The 22,681-nt window shown below is 37.4% G+C and overlaps 1 protein-coding gene across 4 annotated transcripts in view; it reads left to right on the plus strand.

Annotated features, from left to right (window-relative positions):
- The window catches only part of LOC126183905 (AMP deaminase 2), a 450,522-nt gene that overhangs the window by 360,422 nt on the left and 67,419 nt on the right, over window positions 1–22,681 (plus strand). For all 4 annotated transcript variants that reach the window (XM_049926251.1, XM_049926258.1, XM_049926265.1 and 1 more), the window contains 2 exons: window positions 2,803–2,966; window positions 19,850–19,976. In XM_049926251.1, coding sequence (XP_049782208.1) covers window positions 2,803–2,966; window positions 19,850–19,976 — 291 coding nt within the window. The remainder of the gene's footprint in view (window positions 1–2,802; window positions 2,967–19,849; window positions 19,977–22,681) is intronic.

The raw sequence follows: 22,681 nt of genomic DNA on the forward strand, positions 1-22,681 counted from the left end.
ATGTTTCAGGCCCTGGTGGCTAATGTGCATTGTCATTGTTTTAAAGCACTGACTGTGAAAAAAATGTTATATTGCTTCCATGCACAAGGTGGCAAAAAATATTAATTAAGATTCTGTAGGAAACTAACACAAGGGTTTGAGTTTGTATGTACGTAATAGTGAAATGACCCAATGTAATAAGCTATCAGCCATTTTGCTTCCAATCAATGTGTGCACAATTCTGATACAAAGACCTGAAATATTAAAACTCATAAACCACATTAGCATATTTTAGAGGATTCTACAAATTAGTGCAGGCAGATTATAAGAAAGTTAATGTACTATTCAATATTACCCAGAGCAATTATCCATATCTCTCTTCACTAAAGAAACACAAGAGATAGTAAAGTGAACTTCAGAACAGGAAGACCTCACTTGCCTGCTTTTGTTTTAAAAAGTGAATAACATTTAGATGTAATCTTTGCAGGTTTTCACTATACACAGTCTGTAAAATTATATTTATGTTTTATGATGTAGTTCTCATACAGCACAATCATTTCATCACCACATAGATCATAAATGAAATTTAGTACATTTTTGTATTAACAAGATTTGTTTCAACAGTATGTGATGTAAGGGAGAATCAGCTCCTCCTCCAGTAGGCCACACAAACCTCTGTTTTGCCACGAAACAACAATGGTCGCAGTGGAGGTAATGATCAGTTATCGAACCTGAGACTGTTGTTTGTATTCTCAAATAACTGCCTCATTTCTCATTTCTGAAACAATCCTGATCAAAATAGCACAATAATACACATCACAGAAACAGCACAACTCAGTGACAATGCAGCCAACACCAGCAAGTAGTGTGCCATACAGATGGCAATAGACATCTCCAAATCATTATGATGTATAAGTTCCCTGATCGCTGCCGAGTGTTACCAATCAGAATTAGGAGTCTGCGTGCCAAGTTACCCAGTAACATGTTTGTGAAAAATGAGTGCAGCTAAACCCAGGAAAACATATCATTTCCATGGTGGTAGGAACAGTTTTTTCTTAAAACACAAAAGGGTGGGTGTATAAGTCTGACATCATTAGATGAACATCGGCCGAAGAACCCGAGACAGAAGCCAATAGGCAGTTTGTCAATAATACTTTTGCCATACCCAAAAAGTGAAATATTGAATGCCATTTTAGAACAACTCACAGAGACATCGAATCGGAACTAGCTGTTGGTAGGGAGTTAGGAGGAAGAAACTTTCTAGTCTTAAAAGTAAAGTATAATCACAGCAGTGGTTTCCTTTGTAAAACCTCTACAAAAAAGCCTTTCATCAAATATTGCATCATTTTGTATATCAGAAGTACTGATGAAATGTGCAAGACCATTTGACAATAGCACAGTTGTTAAGGAGCACTTTCTTGCACCTAGTTAGTCCTTGTTTTCCACATTAAAAAAGAAACAATGGAAAATCCAGGATGTAGTTTAACAGTACCAGGGAAGGAAAGCTGCTACTCACCATATAGCGGAGATGCTGAGTCACAATACACACAACAAAAAGATTCACACAATTGAAGCTTTCAGCTTTTGTCAGCTGCGCGTGCACGTGCACACGCTTCTTAACAACTGTGCGCCTGCAGTCTCGGAGAGCTGAAACCACACTGCGAACAGCAGCACCAGTGCATGATGGGAGTGGCGACTGGGTGGGGGTAAGGAAGAGGCTGGGTTGGGGAGGGGGAGGGTTAGTATGGTGGGAGTAGCGGACAGTGAAGTGTTGCAGAGTATACGGAGGGCAGGAGAGAAGGTACGGAGGGTAAGTAGCGGAAAGGAGAGAAATAAAACAAAATTAAAAGACTGGGTGTGGTTGTAGCTTGATACCAGTGCCTACCAATTTTAATTGTATATTACAGCACTGAGGACGGTCACTAAGTGACCGAAAATCGATTTTGCTGACAATAAAACAACAAAATATGGCCAATGCTGATTTTCCTTCCAATTTTGATTTAACTTGTTAAGTATTGACAGAAAGTGGCTGTTAAATATCTATCTGTCTCAATTGAACCACCAATTCTTTAGTTCTCCCATAAAAGATATATAATATGTTGACCACACCCACCTTCTGCTGTGATACTTCATTCACAATTGATCATATAATTTCATTTTGTCTCTAAGACCTACCTTCACTCTTGGTGTACTGTATTGTTTTAGCTTGGACATTTTGAGCAATTTGTAGGACTGTCTATAGTAAAATATTTTAACTATCATATGACTATTCTTCATACCTTGACACAGTTCTTGAGTCCTGTGTGACACTGAATGCTATTACAGTAGTTATCCAATATGGGTACTTATTGGTACTACTTTCATATGGAATTTTCTAATGGAAAAGAACTAACAAAGAATGTGTGGATTATTATTATTATTATTATTATTATTGTTATTTGAAACTCATGCAATTGTTCAAATACTCGTTTTGTTCAGCATTTTGAAATGGCAGTGGATTTGAGTTAAATATGATGTACATGTCGTCTTCTTTGTTTTCCGGCCCCTCTTATTTTTTCACAATTGAACATATACAATTTGTATAGTTTAATTGCCATCTCATACAGCTGTAATAATTACTGTTGCAGATGACAGAAATTATCTTGTAAAACTTGTAAATATAATGTATTGATTATAGTTGTTAATATTTTCGCTTTATTTTGATGGTCATCAATAATTATACTACTAATTTTCTTTATTTATTAAATGAAGAGTGTACATTATTTAGCACATTAATACCATAAAAGATCCCTGCAGAGAACCATAAGAATGAAACTGTTTCAGGAAGTGGCATCAGATCTTGAAGAGAGTAAATATCAGAATGCAGAACTTCGTTTGTCCATATATGGAAAAAGTGCTGATGAATGGGACAAGTTGGCAATATGGGCAATAAACGGAAATGTGTACTCAGATAATATTCGCTGGCTGATACAGATACCTCGCTTATTGTAAGTATATAATACACTGACTTTGACAGGAAACACATGAAAATAAAATATTTTTTGTAATCGGTGTGTATTTGTTGAACTTCTAAATAAGTGTGATATTGTATCTACACTAAAAATTCAATTCCACCATTGAGGTAGAATTTCACAAACTGAAGGTGGTGCATAACAAAAGTGTTCTTGAAGGGACAGAGGACCATTTCTCCAGTTTTAACATTCTGTTACTGCCTGAAGACATTGATAGAATTATAAAGCAGAGGGGGAAAAGAACAACTGTCATTTCAATCATTAATTTTTTAAATTAAACTATACTGTTGTAATCATAAGTACAGTTTAAGCACTGAGTATTAAAACAGCACAATGGGAGGAGACAAGGAAATGAAAGGCCTTTTTTGACAGAAATGCTCAATACATTCTATCTTGATGTTTCTAGGTCATTAAGAGAGAGAATAGTACAATTAGTGTTCCCCTCATTCTGTACTATGAGACTAAATGTAAATTCCATCTAAGGAATCAGCAGTAGTATGTAGTTAGTAAGGGGGAGAGCAGGAATACATCGTCTATCCTTCTGTGTACTGTTTTCTTTACAGCCTTCCTTTGCTGCACACACCCCTCCCCTTTCCAGTTCCTCCTCCCCACACCTTCTTGTGCCCATCACCCCTACTCTTAAATTCTTATCTCTTCTCCTGCACACTGTACTCGCATTCGGGAGGACGACGGTTCAATCCTGTCTCCGGCCATCCTGATTTAGGTTTTCCGTGATTTCCCTAAATTGCTTCAGGCAAATGCCGGGATGGATCCTTTGAAAGGGCATGGCTGATTTCCTTCCCCATCCTTCCCTAACCCGAGCTTGCGCTCCGTCTCTAATGACCTCGTTGTCGACGGGAGGTTAAACACTAAATCTCCTCCTCCTCCTCCTCCTCCTCCTCCTCCTCTCTTCTCCTGCTTCCCCCTGTGGTATATGCTCTAATTGAACAAGCTGGCGCAGTGGTTAAAACAGAGGACTTGCATTCTGAAGTGGAGTTCAAATCCCTGACAAGTCACTCCTATGGTTTGCGGGGCATAATACATTATCACAATTTCCATTAAGTATAATACATGAGGAGGAAGATTGTCAATAACCCATATGTACACCTTACTTACTCTAATTGCAGTATCATTGTCATTGCTTAAGATCTCTATATAAGAGAGAGTAATGTTTCTAGAATTATATTGCAACATTGGTCCTTAAAAGTTTGAGGGCAACTCCCTCCCTATTCCAAAATTTCTTTTCTGTAGCCTCTGCCATTGAACTTTGTTGAATTGTTCTGCATGTCTGCATCTATGATAATTTTCAAATACTTGAAACAGTAGTACTTCATAAATATGGAATCTGCTACTAATAATACACAAACAATGTGAAAACTACAATGTTAAGAACTGTACCATAAGAACACCTTGTCTAATTCTGTCACAAACATGATATTATTGTTAGGATGAGCACCTACTGTCTGGAAGATGGCAAAAGTGACCGCCATCAAAAATCTCCAGACAAAAGCTTTGAGAGTATGAACTGTAAAGGCCAATTTGCCTATTGAGTTTGTTGGTCACACTTCAGTAATGTCTCCTGTGTGGATATCTTCAGTTACATATGGACCTTCACACCCTACAACAACACCAATTCAGTTTTTAATTTGAATTTTTCACTCATTCATTCATTTCCATATGGTTTTGTGTAATTTGCGTAATGAAGAACGACTTTTGGGGATGTGGGACGAGTCAAATTATAAACTGATACATTGAACATGGAGCCAATCAAAAGTAGGCTTTCCATTGAGGCAACAGTCCTTTGTGCCAGCTTGGTATGGTAAGAAGACATCCAACACATGATGAAACGTTAGACACACCCACAGTTGTGTAAGGAGGCACTAATTTCAAAATGATCATTTTTAAAACACTTTGTTACTCATAGTAGCAAAAACCTTGTGAGAAGAAGACTGTGATTCATAGAGTGCATTATTTGATACCATGTGGACGTCACCATGTAATGATATTGCCATCATCCGATACTGAGAATTCATCTGATGTTCCAATAAGTAATCAAAGTACATAGTTTCATCCTTGAGGCAACCAGCTGAACATTGTGAATTTTATAAGTGCGCCTTCTGCCAAAGGGAGAGAATGAAAATGTGAACATGAGTAACAGTCAAATATTTCTGTGGAATTTTTGTCACAGAATAAATATTTGAACAAGTCAGTAAGGAAAAATATATGTATGCTAAACAAACACAATGGTTTCCAAATGTTTGATTCAATGTGTGCCAACCAACAAGAATGAAAGAAAGCAGTTGTTTGGATTGATTTTGTGGATGGGATTGGTGAAACTACAATTCATGCACTTATCAGTCCCAGGATCCATTGTTTCTTCAAACATTCTCATGAAAAGTAACGTGTAGAGACCATTTCAAAATTCTGTTGAGAATGCTAGTTTTAACAGACAATACGCTAATTGATGCTTTAGATCATCTCTCAAAAGTTCAAGGAATTGAGTTCGAGGAACTGAACAAAAATTAAAAAAATATTATGATCCTGTCAAAATACTATGCATCGATGAGTTCTAATACCATTTTGAGGACAAATTATAGCTAGTCAATATTTGAAACAAAAGAGACACAGGAACAGCATCAAAAATGTTTAAATTGTACATAGTTCTCAAATTTGCACTGTTTAAGTACTAGGTAAAGAAGATACCATATTAAGAAATGTTATGATGAATTTATGTAGTGATAATTGGTATACCAATGTAGCTTTGGCAAGCAAACTAATAACAAAGATTATGCATTTGATTGGCACCCTTCAACTAAATCACAAAGAAATTTCCAAAGAGATTGTAAGGACGAAATTGAAATGCAGGGAAGTGATTGCAAAAGAGAATAATAATAGAATTACGGTCCTAAAATGGAAAGACAAAAGAGATGTTATGGTTCTCTCGACCAAACATTTGAGTGAAATGGAAAACACTACAATCAAAAGAGGGATTTATTGGAAACCAGAAATTGTTACTGAATATAGTTAGGGAAAAACTGCTATCGACCTTTCTGATCAGATGACTGCATATAGCAGACCACTAAAAAAACATACAGCATTCAACCTTTTTTTGAATGCATTCCAAGATGTGATGGGATGGAAAATGTCAAGCACAGTATTTCAGAAACTCGGCAGATGCACTCAAACTTGAAGGATTTCTAGCCAGTGTTCATACAAGAAGTACCAGTTGAAACATAACATATTGTTCTGAATCTTGAAAGACAAACATTCAGGTGCAATGTAGTAAGAAAATTAACTGAACAGGTGAATACCTTTTGTAATCAGTGCACATGTAAACTCCACCTTCATACTGAATGTATTCAATAAGCTTAATTACATTTGTTTTTTAACCAAGATACTGCCATTCCTGTGCACTGATGTCCAAATAAAAAGTACACTGTCAGACCCATGGGACTGATGGCACCCTATTGAGGAGTGCTCTGTCAGATGCAGGCTGCTTCTGTGAAGTACACTAACTACCAGTTAAGACTGCGGCTGTTACTGTTGTGGTCTTCAGTTAAAAGAATTGTTTGACACAGCTCCACACTAACTGTGTAAGTCCTTCATCTCTGCATTATTCTTCAAAAGCTTATATTTTCTTATAATCCACATCTCACTTTTGTACAAGGCTACACTGCGTACAGATACCTTCAGAAAATGTTAATGAACACCACCACAGCTGTATTGCAGGTGGCCCCTTTGTGATAAGACTGGTGATGAACTTGGTCACCTGATGCTGTTCATTTAGATTGAAACATGTTGTTGCATAATAAGCATACCGTAATATGCAGCTGTGATGGTTTTTGTTAACATTTACATTATTCAAATCTGGAGAACAAAATGATAAAATTTATTACCTTCTGAAAATACTACATGGCACAAATTCATATTCAGTGTTGGCAACCTGACTGCATAAAACATTCTACTGCTACAGAAACAAGAATAATAATTCAATTATCTGTACACGACAGTTCTGAACCTGAACACGAATCTAAATCTCGGCATGGACATGACAGTGACTTGAGTAATCCAAGAATGATGGGACTGGACATACAGCCACCTATCAAACTGAATTCAGTGTTTACTGCAAAAAAATTGTCCAGATCCAGATTGGAACTTGGAATGTGGGCTCAATAAATCAAACAGGCCAACTTGCACAAGTATTCTGTGAATTCAGTCAGTGTAGACTAGGCATAATGGACCTTTGTGAAGTTTGTTTGACAGGTAGTGATCAAATAGCCAATGATGGCATAACAATAAACATTTGCATGGTGTTAGACTAGTACTTAGTCAACAAGTGATTAAGGTTCTCATTGAAAGGGAAGTAGTTAATGATCAAATCATCACTGCATACTTTCATTATACTCACCCTAGAAGAACTATTGTGCAAATCTGTGCACTGATTGAAGATTCAAATGATGAAGACAAGCCTGTTTTTTTATTTATTTTTTATTTATTTATTTATTTTTGAGAAGCTGCACAATGTTTGTAATGAAACGCCTGTCATATCTTGTACTTCTTATGGGTGATATGAATGCATCACTTAGCAATGAACATAATGGCTTTAACATGTTGTTTACCCTTTCCAACAGCACAATGCATGAATGGCAATGATGAACACTTGAAATTATTCTGTAGCTCTTGTGGGCTCGGTATAAGCGATAGCTTGTTTATACATACAATGATACATAAGACAACCTGGTGTTCTTCTGATGAAACACTAAATGAAATTAAGTATGTTCATATCAACAGCTAACAGAAGTCATCTGTATGAGATACATGAACCTGTCAAGCTGTGTATGTTGGGTTGGACCATTTCGTGGCCGTGAAAGTGATGTTCAAATCACAGCAACACTGACAACCTGAATGACTGTTTGATATGGGAAAGCTAAAAGATGAGGTAGGAGAAAATTCTTTCATAATCAGCCTCAAAAATCAATTGCAAGCACTTCAAGCTCTATCTGATGAAATGCAATGGTTTAAATTCAAGGAATCTGTGAGAATATATGCTGAAGAGACAATTGGATGTCGGAGACGAACAGGGAAAGAGCATGGATTCGGAAAGATCATAAAGCAACAGTGTGAACAGGCTAAAGATAAAGAACAACTTCAGATAGCTAGGCATAAATATTCCAAATCAGACCATTCATCAAAAGCAGTTGTAGAGTTGATGAAAAAGAGTGACTTGAACCTAAAGCAACAGAGGTGCAAAATGCTGGCTCTGAAAATAACATGGGCATATTATACCACTTTGTTCAAAAACTTAATGTAATTAATAGTTTCCCAGATGGCCCCATAAAGGACAAAACTGGCACAATTCTGATCACTAAAGATGAACAAGCTGCTCGATGGGTTGAGTACTTCAAAGAAAGGTTATACCAGCCCTATCCACTTAATACTTAAAACTTTGAAAATGAGCCAAAATGTAAGGGCTAATGGCAAAAACCAGGTGATATTGTACCAGTAGAGGTTTGTACAGCAAGAAAACCACTTAAACCAATAAAGAAGCTGGTTTGGATGAAATGTCAGCCAAAATTCTGAAAAACCGTGCAATGTATGTTGGCAAACAAGACACTTTCCAGAAGACTGGAAGCATGGCATGGTATGGCATGGCATCATTGTTAAACTACTAAAGAAGGAAATCTAACTAAATGTGCAAACGGAGAGGTACCACACTTCTCTCGGTGCCATGCAAAGTCTTCTATCTTGTCCTTTTAAAAAGGAAACAAGACGCAGCAGGTTGTCAACTGTGAGAACAACAGGCTGGCTTTCTAAGTGGGAGATCATGCTTTGAACAAATATTTATTCTGTGAAACGTAATAGAACCATGTGTAGAATACAACTGTCCACTCCACCTAAACTTTGTTGCTTTCAAAAAAGCATTTGACTGTACACACCAAGAATAATTATGGCATATTGTCAGCCTATGTGGAATTGCTGATCATCATATTACTGAGTTCAGAAACCTGTATCTACATTTGTGTTACTATTTAAGAACAGAAGATGGAAACACCCCTTTCTTTAGTATTATGAAACACATCAAACAATGGTGCATTTTGTCACCATCCCTTTTTGTATTAGTCATAGATTTCATAATGAGAGAAACTGTGCTCCTAATTGAACATATGTTTGAATGAGCAAACTAGGCTTATGGATCTGGATTTTGTTGATAATACTGTTGTTCTGGCAGAAACCCCTCAAAGTTTACAGTCAGTGGCTACCAAACTGGATGGAATAGCCAGTTATGTAGAACCAAAAATAAATAAGAGTGAAACAAATACATTGTGCATAAGAATGGAAATGTTTCTCAAATTATAGTGCAGCAGAATGTACTACTAGGTGTTGACCGATTTCCATGTCTTGGCAGCCTTATCTGTAATAATTGGGACATAGATGCAGGCATCACCATCAGAACTGGAAAATCTACATTGTTCCAATGAATGCAACCCATATGGCAATTAGACTCTGAAAGTATGGCCACAAAACTTTGGCTGTACTCCTCTATCATCTTATAGATGGCCATGTACACATGTGAGACTAGAAAATGTCAGAAAAATTTGCTCACAAGCTAAATGTTTTTCACCAGTGATGCTTAAGGTGAATTGAAAAGATCATCTATCATGAACCGGTTCCCATGAGATCACCGAAGTTAAGCGCTGTTGGGCGTGGTTGGCACTTGGATGGGTGACCATCCAGGCCGCCATGCGCTGTTGCCATTTTTCGGGGTGCACTCAGCCTCGTGATGCCAATTGAGGAGCTACTCGACCAAATAGTAGCGGCTTCTGTCAAGAATACCATCATAACAACCAGGAGATCGGTGTGCTGACCGCACGCCCCTCCTATCCGCATCCTCCACTGAGGATGGTCCCAGTAGGCCACTCGTGGCCTGAAGACGGAGTGCTATTCCAATCAACATTGTCAAAAATTTTCTCTAAATTTACAAACACTACAAACATAGTTTGCCTTTTTTCAGTCTTCTTTTAGGACAAGTCACAGGGTCAGTTAAACAGTGACAAAGTAATTGTGATGAATTATGAGTCTGAGTAAGATACTGCTGCTAGTCCACTGAACTGATACAGTAAAGTCTTGGTAGTTAAGTTGAATGGGACCGGAACCATTTTGAACTATTCAAATTTATGTGGAAAAAAAGAAATAGAATGATGTTGATAAGAATACAGACTTAAAAATATGAACTTTAATAAAATGAAGTGTTTAGGCACTTACTTTGACAGAATCAATTTTTTACTTTAGTCTGATAACTGTTTACTTTGTAAAATAATTGGAGAGTGTCCTTGTTGTGTGGAGGTGCTATTTTTTTGGTGCAGCAACATCATGCTGCCATGTGAAGAGCAGCATGTTGGTTGGTATCCCATCTGGCTGTCATTCCACATAGCACACAGTGGCCTTGAGCAGCCTATCCATCAATGTGACTCATCATTGTACAGTCTCAGCCTTGTCATCCTATCACTCTCACACTGTGTTGGGGTGTTAACCATATCTATCACAGAGGAGTCATTAATTTATAACTGTTTGTCTGAATTCAACCATTCAGTTATTTCCACATTTTATGCCTCTTCACAGCCTGGCAACCTTCTGATTAATGCACACAACAAGTGACCATCTTCATTGTCAAAATCTTTAGTTGTTGTGTTAGGTGTACTTTCCTGTAGAATTTTCTCCATGACTTAGAAACTGAGTCTTACTCTCTCACTCTGAGTCACTGATCCAGTACACAATGCCCTTCAGTTTCACATTCTTTAAAGCTCCTACATTGCTTTCATTGTCTTCCAAATACAAAACCCGTTGTAACAATCAAAAATGACGTTTTCTCTTCAGCCATTTTAGAATATGCTGATCTACTGGCTGAATCAAATTGGTAGTGTTTGGGGTGAGAAATGAGGCTGAACCCCATTGCACTGCAGTTCATCTATACTTGGATGTGAGGAACACTTATCAAAATAGCTTTCTTTTATAAATGTTTCGCACTCCAATACAACTGAGTTCAAAAACCAATTCTTAAAGATTTCCTGACTCATCCAGGTATGTAGATATCTGGAAGAGCTGACATAGTACATTCTTGAACACTCCTGGCTTGACAGACTTTCCAGTCACAACCAGTTTTAGTGTGTTGTTTCTAGTTACATTTGAAGCTCTGATAACTGTGAGCTGTTGTTTACTTTCTTGTGCTGAGGAGTTCCCTTTTTTGCCCCCCTCATAAGAAGAAAGTGTTTTTGCTGGAAACTTTCTGAAATTGAAACCAGCTTTGTCAAGTTGTAAATTTGTTCATTAGATACATTTTTTTAGGTACGATTCTTTTAAACTTCACAATAAATTCCAAAATAGCCTCAGAGTCATCACATAGTTTTTCTCTGCATACATCTAGTTGAGACACTCCATACCTCTTCTCCCACTTGTCGAGCCAGTCCACACTAGCAGCAAAACTGTCTCCTCTCTCGTGTAGCTGTTTCTAAAAAAAACCAAGGCTTTATACTATAAAATTGAGCCAGACATTGGAGACCCCTTCTGTCTTTAGTGTGTAAACCACAGGAACAATACCTCACTTGTTTTTTTTTTAACCTAGACTTCTTTATAATTTTTCAGTTAAGAGATTCTTCAGAGCATTTCCGTGAAGAAAACTGTTCCAATTTAAATCTGTCTCTTCATCAGTCATCAAAAGTAACCTCCGCGTCACCGAATTTGAGAGCATTTCGTAATTGTTTGTCCTTTGTCATGTCATTCCAATCCTTCTGACTTTCCAAGGCACAAATTTCCATTTCTTTGTTGCAGCAATCATTTTTAGAAGGTGTACAAACAAAAACAGTCAATAAAGAAAACAAAACGCAGAACTGTACTGTACCGACAATGACAAATGTAAAACACCACTTTCAACAATAGGATTGATTGCTTTTATAAACATTTAAAAACAGAGAGAAGCATATGCATTGTGTTATTGACAAAGAGACAATTGAGGAGATTGAGTGATTCATCTGGTGTTTTGCTGTGAGCGAGTGGAGAAAATGGATCAGGGATTGATATGCTATACAACAGTTTTTATATTTATTTATTACTCTTTTATTTTTATTTTTATTTTATTTTTTTCCTTTTAGGAGGCTCTGATTTATGTGAAACTCGAAATATCAAGACTCTATTGTAATTGATGATGGTTACTTTATCACTGTTTCTATTAGCAGAAAAGCAGCTACTTCCTAAATAACCACTGGTCTTCCTCTTACGCTACCCGGCTGCTTTATGTAACTTACACAGAAGATTATCAACTATCAATATACATGTCAAGTTGAAAATTTGCTTAATGTGAATGTTAGTGTTAGTTTGGATTTGCATCCCAAAGTCCAATATTCTTATAGATTATAGGATGATTGGTTAATAAGGTATGTTTTTCTTTTTTTAATTTTTCGAGTTTAGAGTTTCCAGGGTCCTTCCTGATAGCTGCTGGCAACATGTCAAAGACTTTTGCACCAGAATAGAAAACACCATTCTGAACCATAGATAGAGATTCAAATATGGAAGTAACTTTTACTTGTAGTGGTGTGGTTAATAATTTCAAAGCTCATTCTTGGGTCACTTTTGTTATTAGTCACAAATAGCATTTGAAAATAAATGTGTTAGCATATGAGTGAGAGTAAGACAAAGTTTTGACCTATGTGACATTCTCTCAGAAGATTATGCCACAAGTGACAGTATTGAGTGCAAGTATGCAAAGCATGTAAGCAATCCCACATGTAGGTCAACATAATTAAACATCTGTAATTGCAAAGCAGGCAGAAGTGAGGTTTTTGGTTAACTTGTCCATCTGCTGGTACAATCTCAGTTTATTATTCGACTGGACACGTAGGGAAAATACACACAGAACCTCAACCAATTTCTGTTTATGATCTCCCCTTTCAGTATTTGAAAGTAATTTTTCTTTCTTTTGGATTGTGTGTACTTTATGGGTTTTCATAAGATTGAGTGCTATGCTATTTGCTGTGACCTAGTTGTGAGCATGTCCCATACTACTTCTGGCTGTGTCTGGTATAGATGTGTTTGGGCCTTTCATCAGAACACTTGTGGCAACTTTTCTGTAGTTGACATACCGTATGACTCCATGCAAGGGAAATGTGTTTAATGACATGCCGTTTTAGTTTACCAATTAAAATTATGATATATACCATCAAAACATTTATAGAACACAGGAAGGAGGAAGATGCTTCTATAGTTAGAGGTCACTTGCTTATCTCCACTTTCAGACATTAGTGTTATTACTTTATATTTCTGTCTATAAAGAAATATGCTTTCATTCATTGACTAAATATAAAGGAACTAGAGAGATGTGCTGCTGAGTAGCACAAAATTTCCATTATTTGCTTAGAAGAACTACTCCTTATTAGTGACCAAATGAATTTGTGGCCTGATCAGCAGTTAAGTTGGAAAAATTGATGGCTTCTGATGATGAAGTATGCAATGCTTGTTCAAGTAAACCTAATGAATCTGCTTTTGGTGGTCTATTCCTAGCCTCCCCCCCCCCTTCCCCCCCCCCCCCCCCCCCCCGCCCCCACCTTTCTTTTAGTTACTGTAAAGCAGGGTGGAATTAGTCCTGCTGGGTAACATAGTCCCACTTGAGGTAACACCCAATAGATATTGCAATAAGCTATTATCTTAATGCCTATTGGTTAAAAAGGGGCTATGTTACAGAGGTCTAAAGTATAGCTGAGAAAAAAAAAATCACAGCTCAAATGCTGGTGGGTGGTTGCTCAGCAACAGCAACAGGGCAACTCAAATATCCAAGGGCCCCAAAGATCTTTTGTGAGCAGTTATTTGGCATGCATGTCACCCAATATGATTCATGTCCCAATAATAGTGCAGTTCCATCTTCAGCATCAATTACATAAGTGGTATGTGCAATGTGCCCAAGATGCAACACAGTAGCCAGTATGATATGAGGTACATTGTAACCAGTATGCTTTTTTGATTGTATAAAAGGTATCAAATAGATTATATAATGGTAAGACAGAGATTTAGGAACCAGGTTTTAAATTGTAAGACATTTCCAGGGGGAGATGTGGACTCTGACCACAATCTGTTGGTTATGAACTGTAGATTAAAACTGAAGAAACTACAAAAAGGTGGGAATTTAAGGAGATGGGGCCTGGATAAACTGAAAGAACCAGACGTTGCAGAGTTTCAGGGAGAGCATAAGGGAACAATTGACAGGAATGGGGGAAAGAAATACAGTAGAAGAAGAAGAAGAAGAAGAAGAAGAAGAAGAATGGGTAGCTTTGAGGGATGAAGTAGTGAAGGCAGCAGAGGATCAAGTAGGTAAAAAGACGAGGGCTAATAGAAATCCTTGGGTAACAGAAGAAATATTGAATTTAATTGATAAAAGGAGAAAATATAAAAATGCAGTAAATGAAGCAGGCAAAAAGGAATTCAAACGTCTCAAAAATGAGATTGACAGGAAGTGCAAAATGGCTAAGCAGGGATGGCTAGAGGACAAATGTAAGGATGTAGAGGCATATGTCACTAGGGGTAAGATAGATACTGCCTACAGGAAAATTAAAGAGACCTTTGGAGAAAAGAGAACCACTTGTATGAACATCAAGAGCTCAGATGGAAACCCAGTTCTAAGCAAAGAAGGGAAAGCAGAAAGGTGGAAGGAGTATATAGAGGGTCTATACAAGAGCGACGTACTTGAGGACAATATTATGGAAATGGAAGAGGATGTAGATGAAGATGAAATGGGAGACACGATATTGCGTGAAGAGTTTGACAGAGCACTGAAAGACCTGAGTCGAAACAAGGCCCCCACAGTAGACAACATTCCATTAGAACTACTGACAGCCTTGGGAGAGCCAGTCCTGACAAAATCTACTGTCTGGTGAGCAAGATGTATGAGACAGGCGAAATACCCTCGCACTTCAAGAAGATTATAATAATCCCAATCCCAAAGAAAGCAGGTGTTGACAGATGTGAAAATTACCGAACTATCAGTTTAATAAGTCACAGCTGCAAAATACTAACGCGAGTTCTTTACAGATGAACGGAAAAACTGATAGAAGCCGACCTCGGGGAAGATCAGTTTGGATTCCGTAGAAATGTTGGAACACGTGAGGCGATACTGACCCTACAACTTATCTTAGAAAAAAGATTAAGGGAAGGCAAACCTACATTTCTAGCATTTGTAGACTTAGAGAAAGCTTTTGACAATGTTGATTGGAATACTCTCTTTCAAATTCTGAAGGTGGCAGGGGTAAAATACAGAGAGCGAAAGGCTATTTACCACTTGTACAGAAACCAGATGGCAGTTATAAGAGTCGAGGGACATGAAAGGGAAGCAGTGGTTGGGAAGGGAGTGAGACAGGGTTGTAGCCTCTCCCCGATGTTATTCAATCTGTATATTGAGCAAGCAATAAAGGAAACAAAAGAAAAGTTTGGAGTAGGTATTAAAATCCATGGAGAAGAAATAAAAACTTTGAGGTTCGCCGATGACATTGTAATTCTGTCAGAGACAGCAAAGGGCTTGGAGGAGCAGTTGAACGGAAGGGACAGTGTCTTCAAAGGAGGCAATAAGATGAACATCAACAAAAGCAAAACGAGGATAATGGAATGTAGTCAAATTAAGTTGGGTGATGCTGAGGGAATTAGATTAGGAAATGAGACACTTAAAGTAGTAAAGGAGTTTTGCTATTTGGGGAGCAAAATAACTGATGATGGTCGAAGTAGAGAGGATATAAAATGTAGACTGGCAATGGCAAGGAAAGCGTTTCTGAAGAAGGAAAAATTTGTTAACATCAAGTATAGATTTAAATGTCAGGAAGTCGTTTCTGAAAGTATTTGAATGGAGTGTAACCATGTGTGGAAGTGAAACATGGACAATAAATAGTTTAGACAAGAAGAGAATAGAAGCTTTCGGAATGTGGTGCTACAGAAGAGTGCTGAAGATTAGATGGGTAGATCACATAACTAATGAGGAGGTATTGAATAGAATTAGGGAGAAGAGGAGCTTGTGGCACAACTTGACTAGAAGAAGGGATCAGTTGGAAGGACATGTTCCGAGTCATCGAGGGATCACCAATTTGGTATTGGAGGGCAGCATGGAGGGTAAAAATCGTAGAGGGAGACCAAGAGATGAATACACTAAGCAGATCCAGAAGGATGTAGGTTGCAGTAAGTACTGGGAGATGAAGCAGCTAACACAGGATACAGTAGCATGGAGAGCTGCATCAAACCAGTCTCGGGACTGAAGAAGACGACGACGACGACAACAACAACAACAACAACAACAACAACAAAAACAACAACAATGATATGAGGCTTCGTCAGCTACTCCATAGTGGCAGCCTCTAAGCAAGAAGGATTTTTACTGTTAGTGCCAGCACTGTCAATTCCCAATATATGATTGAGTATGCATGTCTGTCATTACCTGGATATTAGGGAGATAGGGACCATGGATAACAGTTTTGCATGCCAGGCAACTGCTGCTGTATTAATGGGCTAGCCCCAAGTGGTGAGCACCTGGTAATGGTGAATAGGTCCATGGCAGATCATTTAGCATAAAATGAGTTGAACTTTTTCATGTGTGTAGCCAGGAGGCCTCATCAGTCCACCAGAATGCCAGAGCAATTTCAACACAGAAAAGTGCAGCCCTAAGATATTTCCCTCCCTGACCACACCATTGAAAGAAAGCCAACTTGAAATACATGTCCCACAATATTTGATTTGTACCAAACTCAAGAAATACTTCCCTGTTTGCGTAAGTGCTGTTTTTCAGAGAACAGATTGCAGACAGATTTGTAGAAGTGCCAGTTGCCAAAATGAGAATTGGCTCCTTCATAATTAAAATAGTATTCCTCGACCAGTTGTGGCAATTAGTTTTCCTGTGACCTGCTTGGTGATATTCATATCCAAATAACCCCTTAAGAGACCCCACTTGGTGCAGGATATCATGTTCGATCATAATTTAATAATGCAGATGGATGAAGAACTACGTATAATGGTGTGCAGTCCAATCTGTATGCTGTACACAGCTAGGCTTTAAATAACCTCTACCCACACTATATTAATTTTTGTTATTTTTATCCAGCTTATTTCAAGAGGTATCCATTGTAACATTCTTTCTCTGGCAAGTACAATGAGGCCCCATAACAGGATAACTTGAAACCTGCACTGGGAACATTAGCCCCCCAGACTCTGCCAGAATAAAACAATTCCTGGCTTACAACAAACATTAGAAGTTTACCCCATCCTGCTTTGACTTTCCTTCACTTCTACTACTATCCTGTGGCCCTAAGGGCCAACAGCTAAAAGAGGCATGTGCTACAGACTGCAGAGTAACTCATTCATCCACTGGGACAGTCTGCTACCCTAATTCCACTCAGAATACATCAGATAAAGGAAAAAAGGAAATCGATGACAAGAAAAATTATAAAATAAAGGTAGATCTGTCTGCTTTGACCACACCAGATCTAACAACCCCACCACAACAAAGGTAAAAATTTAATAATGATTGTGGTGTTGCTCATGCTGCTAAATACTGCATTTTTGGGCAACAACAAAGTTATTATGTGGCAGGTGTCATTAGATCACAGTTAATAAAGTAATTTCATGTAATAATGAATAAACTAGGCACTCATCTTTTTGTGTTTCCCGTGCTGGTCTCATTGTAAAATCATGTCTCAATCGTCGAAAATCCAGGTGGTGATGATTCCAAGCTCGGATGCAAAGAGGCCTAGGTTTTATTCTGCTATATTCAAAAGTTTTGTAGATGCGCTTCACAAACCATTCTTGAAGATTACACTTTTGCAGGACAATTGTGATGTAAAAAGTAATCAGCACTCTGAATTTAAGTTACACTTCCTTTTTATTGCTTTTGTTGCAATATCATATAACACACAAAACAGCCGGCCGCAGTGGTCTAGCGGTTCAGGTGCTCAGTCCGGAAACGCGCGACTACTACGGTCGCAGGTTCGAATCCTGCCTCGGGCATGGATGTGTGTGGTGTCCTTAGGTTAGTTAGGTTTAAGTAGTTCTAAGTTCTAGGGGACTGATGACCACAGATGTTAAGTCCCATAGTGCTCAGAGCCATTTGAACCAACCACACTAAACATCACTTCACAATACAAAACATACTTGAAAACATCTTCCTCACTGTTAAAGCTCACATTTTATAAGCTGACTACAATATGCGTCTTTCCAACATGACATCCAAGACTTGACTTTTTCAAGGTCCGACTCTCTAACAACTAACTAATAATCGCCTAGGTGCCCAAAAATCAAGAGTTACAAGTACATTAAAGATCACAGTGACAAAAGAAAGAATACACATAAGAATAGTATCATTGTAATACAAACATATCGATGTATTAAAGTACCTCTATATTAATGAAATCAAATCTGAGTGTTGTCTCAGAAATATAACGCAGTAGAATATTGGTGGTATCGAGAGGTTCAGGTGAGCTTCCGTAACGGTTACGTAATTCAAGTACCATTACACAGACTCCCTCTTTCCACTGATTCAGGAATTATGTAAATGAAGCTCACTCTCCTTAACGTGGGGCCAAGCGAATAGTGAACCATCAACCATCTAGGACCACATTCACACCACCACAGATTACAGAATATATCCAGTGGAATTGTGATGGCTACATTCACCACCTCGTTACACTGAAACTACTATCCCTTTGTCCAGCAATTTGCATTGCAATACAGGAAACTCATTTTTGTGTAACTTCTACTCTTACGTCCCTCAAATATCGAGCCTATCTTGTAAACTAAACTGACTCTGAAAAACTATCAAGTGGAATGTGTTCTTGATGTGTGAGCTGTTTTTATGGACAACTATTGCTTATTCGAAACAAGTTTCGGGCTTGAAGCCAATTGTCATTTACTATACCCTGTGATATTTCGACTGGGCACCTGCCAGTCGTCATCAAGTGAATCACTGAAGACTGACAGAGACTTCTCTTGTCCTGCTGTTTTATGTGTATTCAGTGCATGCATTAAGGATGTGGTGGCATATTGACCACACTAACTCGCAAGTAGCACCATCACCAGTGGAACTCCTGAACTGAGCTGTTCTCAGGATAGCTGCTCCCAGTGGCCATCAGTGTACTCTTGTGATCTTGGTGTGGAGAAAGTATTGGTAATAACAGGTTTCCACACATTATTCAGATTGTACTTGCTATCATGGCACATCTGATTTTTTGTCATGTTTATTTGCATAAGCTCTTTATTAATGGAGCTTAAAAGAGACGTTATTGGAGCCACAACTGTCGTCTTATCATACTCCATTGACTGTCTTGTGGAGTACAATATTTAACAGTAACAGACTTGGTTGCTTGCAAATGTCGAGTATAGAGATGATGATTGGGGCAGTGTTCTTTCAGTGCTTGAGGTCTAGCCCATGTAAGCATATCACACATTGATAAAGTATTTTGTAAATTCTAATTGTCCACAAAAATGAACTGTACTTTACTGAGCCCAGGTGGTCTGCAATCTTAGATGGTGGGTACAAAACTACTTAAACCTGAAGTTTTAGGAGGATTCTGGTTATCTCCAAAAAAAATTGGCAGCAAAGGGAAGACAAGCAAGTGACTTTGCTGGAAAGCTCTCTTCTTTATCCACCCTCAAGGTTTTGACTTTTATTGATAGCGCCCTGTGAACCTGTCAAAATAAAATTTTTGTGTTATGATTACAAACAGAAATTGAATGAAGAATATTTCAAATCAACATTCACGTAACCTTTTTTCAGTTTTTTCCCCTGTTAATATATATTTCACGTGTATACTTACTATATTAATTTGTTTTATTTCTTCTTTTTTCAGTGATATATTCAAATCAAACAAACTGATGGACAACTTTCAAGAAATACTGAACAATATTTTTTTGCCACTTTTTGAAGCAACAAATGATCCAAACTCACATCCAGAACTGCATAGGTTCCTACAGTATGTGAGTGTTCATTAACATAATTTTATTCACAGTGTATAATAGTGCATATTAGCCAACAATAAGAATGCAGTAAAATACATTTCTCAGATTCTCTTCTTCATACATTTATAAGAATGATATAATAATACCGAAGTTCCAAATGATTTTCTTGTAGTTAGCTTATTAAGCAATTTGTGTTTAAAATATTTGGCAAATAATGTAACTGAAGATATAAAGGAAGTCAGCCATTGAAGTTTTTAAATCTAAATGTTTTCTTCTTAAAGTTACAGGTTCAGTGACATTTTTATAAAAAGACAGCTGATGTGGAAAAATTTAATTTTGACTTTTTTATCGTTGTGTTATAAAATGCAGTCCACTTTGTTTTTTGCATTCTTTTCCATTCATCAGAGCTAATTTACACACAAACATTGCTTTTCTTAACACTTTTATCAGTGAAACAAAAAAATTGTAAAATGTGTTGATAAGATCAAATGGCAGTGGCTGCGCAACTTCAGAAGTGCGTATGCTTATGATCTGTTGACAGAGAGGAGGCATAATTGTGATTTATTCGTGAGCCATAGTAGAGGAACTTCAGTCAGCTGTAATACTTGCTCTCTCCACATGAAAATAAAAACACCACCTGAAAATCAGTCCTAAATTTTTTTATTTTATTTCGTTATAGACCAACCAAGGACCACATCAACATAACTATTTGTATCTCTCATCCATCATCACCCACCAAAACTTCCATTTTCTCAGAATGAGCTCTTTTCCTCTCACATGATGATTTGACACCAGTTGATTTTCTGAAAACATTTGAATTTCTTGACAAATAGTCTGAATTTGTCTCTGTTGAGTAAGATCTCTTGTTCAGTCTGCTTTTCTCCTAATTCCTTTTTTTGGCTTGCCTCCCCATCATTTTCTTTGTTTGTTTTCCCCAATAATTTTATGTGTTCACTTCTTCTAAAATGGATAGATTTTACAATTACTGTGTGTTTTTGCTGCTATACCATCTGTTCCAAGCTTTTTTGTGTTAAGTGCTTCTTCACATTTATTATTCCACCATCTGTGCTTTCTTTGCTTGTTCTGTGTAGCTATTTCAAATCCAGTACGTTTAGTAGGTTATTTTCATATGTTAAAAGTATGGTTTGGTTATTCTGATTGATTATAACATATAAATAGCATTTACAGTCAATATTCTCACAAAATGTTTGTTATTTTTATGTAATTAAAGCTTAAAAATCATTCAGAATGAAGATCTGGTGTCGTGATTGAAAACACCCTGTTATTGGCTGATGCTCTGGTGATATCACAGGGTAGGAGTAAGACAAATCTATATATTTGTTAATGAACATTAGCCAGAGTAACGAGGTTTTTACATACTTCTTCTGCAAACAGTTTAACTGTTTAGTGATGGAAAATGCAGTTATAACTTTTAAATAACAATAGAAAGGAATTTTGTGAACACTGATAGCGAAAGCCTTGTGAAAGTTGATTGGCTTGTGCTTCACCCATTTAGAGCGGCAGATTTCTTGCATGTTTTTAATAAATTATTTCCCCCTACAGTCTGTCATAAAAAGATGACAAGTAAACTGAAATGGATAACTGCTGGTGTAAAAGTGTCAAGTGCCAGAAAAAGACAGTTCCATAATGCATTGAAAAGTTATAAACTGTGTAAAAAGGTATAAAACTTTTTTTAGAAGGGTGATAAAGGCAGCAAATAAATGGCACACAAAAAATTCATTCTGAAACATACAAATAAATCAAAGGTGATACAGTCAGTTGTAAAATCTAAAGTTGGTGTCATAGTTGGCAGTCTACAGATTTCCAAAATCAATTCTTCAGAAATATTGGAATATTTAAATGTGTTTTCTGTTATTGTATCAAAATGAGGCATTGATTTAAGTAGATCATGATCACAGGCAAAGTTCTAACTACATTTGAATGAATTACAGCTAAATATGTAGAAAAAGTAGTAGTCTCCCATAAAAATAAAAATTTGACTGGATGGGGTGAAATATACACTGCTGTTGTGGTATTCAGTCTGAAAACTGGTTTGATGCTATCTATCCTGTACAAGCCTCTTCATCTCTGAATATCTACTGCAACTTACATTCATCTGAATCTGTTTACTGTATTCATGTCTCCATCGCCCTCTAAGATTTTTACCCACCCACGTGTCCCCCCAATACTAAATTGGTGATCCCTTTATGCTTCATAATGTGTCCTATCACCTGATCCCTTCTTTTCGTCAAGTAGTGCCACAAATTTCTTGTCTTCCCAATTCCATTCAGTACCTCCTCATTAGTTATGTGATCTACCCATCTAATCTTCAATATTCTTCTGCAGCACCACATTCCTAAAGCTTCTATTCTCTTTTTGTCTAAACTGTTTATCGTTCGTGTTTCACTTCCATACATGGTTCAACTCCATACAAAAATTTTCAGGAAGTACTTCCATTACACTTAAATCTACACTCGATGTTAACAAATTTGTCTTCTTCTGAAACTCCTTTCTTGCCATTGCCCATCAAGCATTTATATCCTCTCTGCTTCTACCATCATCAGTTATTTTCTGTCCAAATACCAAAATTCATCTACCACTTTAAGTGTCTCATTTCCTAATCTAATTCCCTCAGTGTGACCTGATTTAATGTGACTACATTCCATTAGCCTCACTTTGCTGTTTTTGGTGTTCATCTTATTGTCCTCCTCTCAAGACACTGT

The sequence above is a fragment of the Schistocerca cancellata genome, chromosome 1, assembly GCF_023864275.1.
Source record: "Schistocerca cancellata isolate TAMUIC-IGC-003103 chromosome 1, iqSchCanc2.1, whole genome shotgun sequence".
In the NCBI taxonomy this organism is placed as follows: Eukaryota; Metazoa; Arthropoda; class Insecta; order Orthoptera; family Acrididae; genus Schistocerca; species Schistocerca cancellata.